Source organism: Globicephala melas, chromosome X, assembly GCF_963455315.2.
Source record: "Globicephala melas chromosome X, mGloMel1.2, whole genome shotgun sequence".
In the NCBI taxonomy this organism is placed as follows: Eukaryota; Metazoa; Chordata; class Mammalia; order Artiodactyla; family Delphinidae; genus Globicephala; species Globicephala melas.
The window spans coordinates 62,145,379-62,155,465 of NC_083335.1; the positions used below are offsets into that span (position 1 = coordinate 62,145,379).

Sequence of the window (10,087 nt, forward strand, 5' to 3'; positions counted from 1 at the left end):
AAGGTTCTTAAAGACACCTGGAAAATAGAGTTGATTAATATTATTCTAGTGTTGAAACTAATGCTTAATTAGAAAGAACTTAATTAGTTACCAGCTCTTTAGTTCACTGTTGTATCTTTCATTAGTGGGTTAAAACCTAGGTTAATAAATCAGGTTTGCAATATTTGAGAACAGGGCCAGAGGGTAGGTGGTACACTATTTTGCTTTGTTAGTATCTAATATAGCCCATATCCAACAAGGAGTTAGTAAGAAGGATGATTTTTAAGTATTACAGGAGAGACTAAGGCATGTGTAAAAAGACTCCATTTTATTAATATGAGGCTAAAAACTTGTTTCTCTTTGTACCAAAGACGAAATAAGAAGATTGGGCTTGAAAATAGAGCAAGGGAGGTCTTTCAAAACGAATATTGCCGTATCACAGCCTTACTGACTCTCAGTGGAAATCAAGTTCAGTAGACAACTTTTTTATAAGATTTAGAATAGGATTTCTCAAACTTGACACTGTTGACATTTTGGGCTAATAATCCTAAGGGCTGTCCTATGTATGTAGGATGTTTAGTAGTGTCCCTGGCATCTACCCACAAGTAATATCACCCCTTCCCCCAGGTGTGACAGCCAAAAATGCCTCCATACAATGACAAATGTTCCTTGAGTGTAGGGAGCCAAAATCGAGTGATTACTTCTGTCAATAATGGGTGGTGACTGGAGCAGTAGAAATAGGTAGAACCATTGATGTCGAAATACCCATCCTTATAGATGTTTAAGTATAGCAAAATTTTAGTATACTATATCTTTACCTTTTAAATAACAATCTGTCTCTAGAATCTCCTAATGATGAAGTTACTGTATTCACTGTAGTGTTTTCAAACTGGAGTTGGCATACGCTCGTCTAGAGACAGGCAGAAAGAGTAGTTTGTATCCTCAGGAGTATTTATAATGGAGATTAAAATCGTGGCCTTGGAAGGAGACAAACCTGGATTTGAATCCTATCTGTCACTAGAGTGATCTTGGGCAAGTGTACTTAACTTTTCTAAACTTCAGTTATATGGGTAGATGCAAGTAATGATTTCTAGCAAGGGTAGCTCAGGATCTAAACACTGAACTTGAAGTTAGCTCAAATGTTAGATATGGATATTGATCCTGAGGCTACATATGTCTAACCTGTTTTATCTTTTTTTGGCACATTAATTTTCTTTACAGTAGAAGACATATAGTAATCTCCAGTAAATTCAGTACATTGGATAACCATTGTTTTGGTCTTTCTTTTTGTTCAGATGACCAGATCATTATCCTATATTTTATTCACTTTTCTATCATAAGATTATTATCCACATGGGTTGCCACTAGGACTCAACAAAAACTCTTTAAAATTCCTAAGGTGGACATTCAGAATATGTATTATTATTATTATTATTTTTTTGCTGTACGCAGGCCTCTCACTGTTGTGGCCTCTCCTGTTGCGGAGCACAGGCTCCGGACGCACAGGCTCAGCGGCCATGGCTCATGGGCCCAGCCGCTCTGTGGCATGTGGGATCTTCCCAGACCGGGGCACGAACCCGTGTCCCCTGCATCAGCAGGTGGACTCTCAACCACTGCACCACCAGGGAAGCCCAGAATTTGTATTTTTGAATTAATTAATTTATTTATTTTTGGCTGCATTGGGTCTTTGTGCTGTGCACGGGCTTTCTCTAGTTGCGGCGTTGGGGGGGCTACTCTTCGTTGTGATGCGAGGGCTTCTCATTGCGGTGGCTTCTCTTGTTGCAGAGCACCGGCTCTGGGTGCGTGGGCTCTAGAGCGCAGGCTCAGTAGTTGTGGCACAGGGGCTTAGTTGCTCCACTGCATGTGGGATATTCCAGGACCAGGGATCGAACCCATGTCCCCTGTACTGGCAGGCGGATTCTTAACCACTGCACCACCAGGAAAGTCCCCAGAATATTTTTAAGTTCTATTTGCATCTATAAAATTGAACCAGTATTATGTTTATTTAAGTTAAGGTAAAATGCTAGGTAGAATATTCAGATTTGCAATAAGCATGTTTTTGTAATTTATAATAACAATTATAAGCTTGTTATAATTAGATAAGGAGAAAAATGCTTATATTAACATTCATTTATGTTAATTATTTTAAAATTGTAGCCTTGATCTCAGTATGGAACTACCACAAGGTCAAACAGGTTGTTTTGGCACAGGTGTTACTTCCATGGAACAGGTAGAAGTTGGATTTTATCTTGATTTGTATGAACTTGGTGAATGAATTAAATATATGTGTATTTATATGTATATATAAGCAAATATATTCTCCTTTTATCTATTATAAAGAGTATTTTTCTACTATAATATGACATCATCGTAAATAAGCAAGATGTAATTAGCCTTTAACTCCTTAATGATGGACATTGCATGCATATTTCATTTAACAATTGAATTTGTTCCCCTTCATAGCCTTCTGCTCTATTAAGTTCTCCATTTATTTTGAAATGTTTAAAAAAAGTAAATTCTTAATATTTTTGTGTGAATTTTTGAGACAAGATTTTAAATCTTATTTGAATATGAGCTATTTAAAATATTAGTGATTTATATTTGTCACAGCCCTGTGACTTTTAATTTTTGCTTTCTCCAGGATGAACTATCACAGAGACTTGCTCGTCTACGTGATCAAGTGTAATTTAAAGAACTGGCGCTTTTGTTTACTTCACTGGCTTCTGAAATATTTTCTGTGTATGTATAGATAAGTTTCACTCCAATTACAATAAGAATGCCATACATTACAGAATGCTTAACACTATTTGTATATAATGCTTTCTTTTACCTTGCTGTACTTTCCAGTACTTTAATTCCAGAGAGTTTCCACCTTGACAGATTTTACAGTTTTGTATATTATGTTGAAAAGTGCAAGAGATGGGTTTTTGTAGGTGTCTTAGACTGAGCTAGCATTAACTTGTTGTATATGAAATATCTTCCTCAAAAATTACATTAAAAAATCTAGGACCAAAGTACTACAGAATAAAGTACTTTATACAGAATAAAGTATAGAATAAAAGTTTTGGTTTCTTTTTAACTCAAGGTAGTTTTAAATCTCTGTCTACATTCACATGTGATGCATAAAAATAAAAACAGGGAAAATATGTTTACTTAATATGTTTACATAACCAAAAACACCTCATTTAGCGTCATACAATGGACAGTGCTACTTTTTGTGTTTTATGTTTGTTTTTGCTATTCAAGCAGAAATTCAGTTGACTTTTAATATGTATTCATCAACTTTTAAATTTAGATTACTATGAGAATCTTTACCTAGTAATTTAATGACTATTAATTGAATTCCTTAAATAAAACATTTTTTCATTGATAAAAAATCTGCAAAATTAAATCAAAGAAATTAAGGTTTGCTCATTAAATATTTTTCTCTTTGGTAAATATCACTGTTAAGACTCACCAAGAAATTCAACATTTCATACTTTTAAATGAAAGTGAAACACATTTTTAATGATTACCCAATTTGCACTCAACCCTTGTTAGGTTGTATTTTAAAAGGAGATTAATTTGCATGGCCTTAACATCATTTACATTTCTGACAGAATTGTTGATTGGTTTTCAAAAATCTTGGCCTGTGTTTTTAAACCAACCAACAAAAAATAACAAAACAAAATTGAACCAACTCAAGTTACAATTATTGTTGATCCTTGAACAACGTAGAGGTTATGGGTTTCAAGCCCCCTTTGCAGTTGAAAATCTGCGTATAACTTTATAGCTGGCCCTCTGTATCTGTGGTTCCACATTCGCAGATTCAACAAAACACAGGTTGTGTAGTACTGTAGTGTTTATTGGAAAAAATCTGTGTATAAGTGGACGCACACAATTCAAACCTGTGTTGTTCAGGGGTCAACTGTACTATAAGTCCTGGTTAAATGTGTTCATTCTTTTATCTTAAACAACTCTCATAACTGGAAGAAATAAAGTGGAAAATAAATAAATTGGAATAAAATGTTTTGCCCAGCTATGCAAATAACTTCCAGCCTAATGGAGGTCAGGAGCATAACATACAGGGTGGGCAGAAAACTCATAAGATTGTAAAGAAGACTAGACTCTTGAAGGCCAGGATTCTTGGGGGAAAGTATTTAATGACCAGCTGTACTACTTGCCATCTCCCCAGGAATATCTATATTTTACCCAACTAAGATGAACAAATTAACATGTGCCTGCACTTTTCTGATGTAGCAGTCTCAAATGTGGAGAAGTGACCAAGTTAGATTTTAGAAAGTGTACTACTAATCTAGGTTAAGTAAGTAAAGTGTTTTTCCTTACTTAATGTATGATTGATCCATGAAAGAATGCCAATATTTCATGAAATTCTATTAAGAGCACCTGTTTAGGCATTCTTCGTTCAAAGTGCAATTATTGGAGGCTCTTTTTCTTTTAATTTTTAAATTTAATTTAATATATTTTTTTATACAGCAGGTTCTTACTAGTTATCCATTTTATACATATTAGTGTATATATGTCAATACCAATCTCCCAATTCATCACACTGCCACCCCCACCCCCCCCCCGCCGCTTTCCCCCCTTGGTGTCCATACATTTGTTCTCTACATCTGTGTCTCTATTTCTACCCTGCAAATCGGTTCATCTGTACCATTTTTCTAGGTTCCACATATATGCATTAATATATGATATTTGTTTTTCTCTTTCTGACTTACTTCACTCTGTATGACAGTCTCTAGATCCATCCATGTCTCTACAAATGACCCAATTTTGTTCCTTTTTATGGCTGAGTAATATTCCATTGTATATATGTACCACATCTTCTTTATCCATTCGTCTGTTGATGGGCATTTAGGTTGCTTCCATGACCTGGCTATTGTAAATAGTGCTTCAATGAACATTGGGGTGCATGTGTCTTTTTGAATTATGGTTTCCTCTGGGTATATGCCCAGTAGTGGGATTGCTGGGTCATATGGTAATTATATTTTTAATTTTTTAAGGAACCTCCATACTGTTCTCCATAGTGGCTGTATCAATTTACATTCCCACCAGCAGTGGAAGAGGGTTCCCTTTTCTCCACACCCTCTCCAGCATTTGTTGTTTGTAGATTTTCTGAAGATGCCCATTCTAACTGGTGTGAAGTGATACCTCACTGTAGTTTTGATTTGCATTTCTCTAATAATTAGTGATGTTGAGCAGCTTTTCATGTGCTTCTTGGCCATCTGTATGTCTTCTTTGCAGAAATGTCTATTTAGGTCTTCTGCCCAGTTTTGGATTGGGTTGTTTGTTTTTTTAATATTGAGCTGGATGAGCTGTTTATATATTTTGGAGATTAATCCTTTTTCCATCGATTCGTTTTTTTGCTAAGTACTCACTATTCATATGTAATGTTTCCTATTGTAAAAGAGAGCATGTATAAATGAAGATTATTTTCACTGGTTAATGAAATGAGAAATTACTTTTTTGCTATGTTTGGGTTAAACCTATTTAACTTTCTTGGTAATTCATAATTTGACTATATGATGTGACTTCAATGTGGTAATATTCCATTTTGTTTATCATTGATGCTTTGTCTTTTCTACTTAAAGGGTAAGTTTATTACATTTGGAACATCCCAGAGAAGCATAGAAGAGATTATTACAGACTAAAATATCTGTGAAATAGAGTTTTCTTATTTTCCATTGGTGGGAAGTAAATAACTGTTAGTAAATAACTGTTCCAAGAGAGTCTTAAATTGGCTCTAGTGTAGACTGTAGAGGAAAAAGCCCCAGATCTGATCTACAGTGATTGATTTTTTTTTCTTTTTTGACTTTAATGCAAATTGTTAAATTGCAAATATGGCTTACTTACATCTAGAAATATAAATGACTCTGATCTAAAGATAACTGCTCATAGTTTTATTTAACAACCAAATCAGATTTGTCTTTTAAAACTATTGTTCTCTGATAGACACAAAGTTTTGCTTTTGGATTCATTTATTATCTTATAATAAATTTTTCTTTCTTACAATTTGTTCTTAGACCAACAGCCCCACAAACTGTGAACTCTTTCTTACCTTGTTAGTACAAGTTATATTTCTACTTTGATAAGTGATTCAATCATTGAAAAGTAACACATCAAACTATACTATCATGAAAAGTAGACATCACAGCACCTTTCATTTACCTTCAGTTTTAGTTCCCTATCAATCTACTTTTCTCCAGATTTTTTTCTAAGTATTTGATTATATCATTTGGTAAAATGTATAAGGTTAAAAGCTCAGAAACATTTTGCTGCACCTTCACCCTTTAGACGATGTGGCTATTATTTAAAGCAATCTTAAAAAGGACCCCTGACAAAAATTATATCCCTGCTCCTATATGCCTCAATGCCAAAACTTTTCCACTTTCTTATGTAAGCATTGTGGGCTGGATTATTTTAACTGCTAATTTATTACCAGTCATTGCTACAAAGAAACAAATAGGAGATAGAACAGGTAAATTATGATGAGAGATGAGTTTGCTTTACAATTTAGAAAGTTATGGGAAAGGACATCTGGATGGACTATCTGAAGAGAGTCTTAAGGGTACTAGTTATCTATAAAGAAAATAAGAAAATGATTGATAGGTTGCCAAAGACAAACCTAGCCTAGTTTTCGGTGGATTTGCTCAAGTTAGTAAATAACTGTTAGTAAATAACTGTTCCAAGAGAGTCTTAAATTGGCTCTAGTGTAGACTGTAGAGGAAAAAACCCCAGATCTGATCTACAGTGATTGATTTGGATTTCTAGCTCTAGCTCTGATACTGACTTCTAACTTAGATAATTCTCTTACCCCCATCTGGGCCTTATATTCCCTTTCTACAAATCTTTTTAGAGTACATTGGTTGCATAAACTGAAGTGAGTTGCTGTAGTACAGTACATTACCTCCATTCTTTTCTGTTTTCTACTATTCACCCAAAAGATTGCTAAATGCAGTATTAAGATGTTATGAGTCTTAGAGTCTTTTGTCTCAGGAGAGCTAGAGAACATCTATTCCACCCCGTAACTCATTTTACAGAAGAGGAGACCAGAGAGGTTCAGATCTACCACATTTGTTGGGCATCTACTATGTGTTAGGAATGGTTCTGGGTACTTTGATATATTGTGGTTTATTTAATCCTCAAAATCCTGTGAGCAGTTGGATGATTGTTATCCCAATTTTTAGAGAACAGGAAAATAGGCTGATAGTTGAAGTAGATGGTGAAGAGTCATACAGCAACTGAGAAACAGAGCTTGGATTTTATTACTGATATGTCTGACTTCAAATTCAGTGCTCATGGCACTGTACTATACTGGATTCTAACTGGAATTACAAGAGAAGTCTTGTTATACCTCATCCACATTCTATTCCCAATATATAATTTTCTGATTTTATTGCTGAGACAGTGAAAGCAACTAATCAAATTCTTGACTAGAGGGTAGTTCATCCTGAGACAAATAGGTGTTCTAGGTGAAGATTGGTTCTTTCTTCTCCTATTTCTTTCTTCTCCAGTTTGAGCTATCAGAAAAATATGATTTTATATTTCAGTTTGGAAATCATAGCTGTTTTTCCATAAGTTAACAAATGGAATCAATTTGTTGCAAAGTTAACTAAGTTGTATTCATAATCAAGGTTTTCATCTTCCACACTGGGAAATGCTCCCAAGCAAAAATATATATTGGTCAAAGTCACTTGACTAAAATTACAAGAATAAAATCTATCCAGCCTACTACCTACTGATGATACTGTCTATATTCTTGTCAGTATATTACTTCTCTACTGTACTAGCAGGTACAAAGTTCTTGAAAGTGCCTCACTACAAATAAATGACTGTTGTGCCTGTGGTGCTTAATAATTTATATATTAACCACTAACTCATGAGTTATTTCATCTGCCAGACAGGTAAAAGCCTTCCAGCCTTCAGTTAGAAAAGTCCAAATAGAATGTTAAAGGAAAATTTATGCCTAGTAAAATAACTTATTCTGTTTAATGTTTGTTCTCTAACCTAGGGAAGGAAAAAATGTCTTCATTCAATGTCTTGCTTGGTCATTAAAATAAAATTTTTATTTTATTAAAATAAAATGTCTTCATTCAATGTCTTGCTTGGTCATTAAAATAAAATGTCTTGCTGGGTCCCATGTTCCAAGTGAAGGTTCATAAAATGATGCTGTGTCCATTTCTTAGAAATCTTACTCAAACTTGATCATGCCAGAGCTTGATATGTTTAGCTTTTGCTTTATCAAAATGACATGAAATCATTGGCAGGAAAAAGATTAAAACTTTTGGAAAACATCGCACAGTGATTTTATGTTACTTCTATAAAGGGATTTGGGTTTGAAGTAACAATTATATGGAATCTTGATAATTTCTTATTTAGATTCAATCAAACAAAGTCTAAGAGCCATTCTGGGGTTAAATGAAAGATGATGGAAGATACTTTTCCAGGTAATGAGAAGAAAAGAAAGATTTCCAATTACCAAAATCTATAGAGATTTCCCAGCTCATTATGCATTTTTGAGGCCCTCCAGGTGGAATTGCCTATTTACAGAAGAAAGAAAATCGAAAGCTAAATTCATTATTCCCATTCATGTTACACCCATTGTAAGCTTCATAAAGAAGAGGCATTACTTAGCTCGGGTGAATATAGCAACACCATTCCACTTGTAAAGGACTTGAAATTGTCTTGCTTTTTCAAAATATTTTTATTGGAGTATAATTGCTTTACAATTGTGTGTTAGTTTCTGCTTTATAACAAAGTTAATCAGCTATACATATACATATATCCCCATATCTACTCCCTCTTGCTTCCTTTTTTATTTTTTTATTTTTTTTTTGCGGTACGCGGGCCTCTCATTGTTGTGACCTCTCGCATTGCGGAGCACAGGCTCCGGACGCGCAGGCTCAGTGGCCATGGCTCACGGGCCCAGCCGCTCCGCAGCATGTGGGATCTTCCCGGACCGGGGCACGAACCTTTGTCCCCTGCATCGGCAGGTGGACTCTCAACCACTGCGCCACCAGGGAAGCCCAACCTCCTGCTTCCTTTTAACTGACCAAGAAGACCTGGACCCTATGGAAAAACCTTCCTGTTGCTATAAATCTCCAAGTAGAACTATATCTGAGACACCCCAATTCTTCTGACGTGTGTGAGATTAGAGAGTGAGAAAGAGGTTCAAAATGGCAACACTCATTGAAGTAGGAAATTTTCACATTAAATAACTATTTTTTCAGCACTTACTATGCACAAGGCCCAAACTTGTCTTTACTTATACTGCCCAGATGGATGCTCGATGATTCAAAACATTTAGAGGTTTTTTTTTTTTTTGAGGGGAGGGAAATGATAACCAACATATATTAAGTACCGGGTATATAACTATTACTGTTTTACCTGTTACTTCATTTAATCCCCTCAACAACCTCATGAAGTGAATATAATCCCATTTTACAAATAACAAAAATTCAGGTCTTGTCCAAAGTAATGATGTTAGTAATTTAACACTTTTTGAATATCTGCTGTATGCCAAGCACTATTCTAAATGCTCCTAACTCTTTTAATTGTCACTTCCATTTTACAGGTGAAGAAATTAGTAAGTGGGAGGGCTGAAATTCACACCAAAATATTTAAGTTCTTTTAGTTTGCAAGGAACGTAGATAAGCTTAGATCATGTCTGCTAAAGAGGATTTATTATAAAAATATGTAGAGAAATACAGAGGTCAGTACACCATTTTGATAACCATACAACCAGGCCTCACAGGTAACTGGAACCTTTACATATTCAAGATACAACAGTAGCTCTAGCAGTCTAATAAGAGAGATGGATTATCAATACCTCTACTAAAAGTTCCCCTCAGAAACTATTATGTTTCTCCTGCCCCTAACGTTACAGCATTTGGTGATCACCATTATCAGCTTACTCTGCCTGTTTCTATGGCTTCAATCAGCACCCATAATTGCCATAACCAATCTTTTCCTGTTTTCCATGTCCCTAATCCTCCTTTCTCACTACCAAATTCAAGAGAGGATCTGATGGACTCAGCCAGTTACCATCTCTCTAGGCCCCCTACTGGGCAAAGTTTTCATGCCAATTGACAAGCCCTTTATATGCTGC

The 10,087-nt window shown here is 35.2% G+C and overlaps 1 protein-coding gene across 2 annotated transcripts in view; it reads left to right on the plus strand.

Moving 5' to 3' along the window:
* The window catches only part of LOC115848252 (charged multivesicular body protein 1B2-like), a 43,225-nt gene extending 35,201 nt beyond the window's left edge, over positions 1–8,024 (plus strand). For both annotated transcript variants that reach the window (XM_060292781.1, XM_030848836.2), the window contains exons 7-8: positions 2,137–2,209; positions 2,621–8,024. In XM_060292781.1, coding sequence (XP_060148764.1) covers positions 2,137–2,209; positions 2,621–2,665 — 118 coding nt within the window. In that variant the 3' untranslated portion in view covers positions 2,666–8,024. The remainder of the gene's footprint in view (positions 1–2,136; positions 2,210–2,620) is intronic.
* Positions 8,025–10,087: the final 2,063 nt, after the last annotated feature.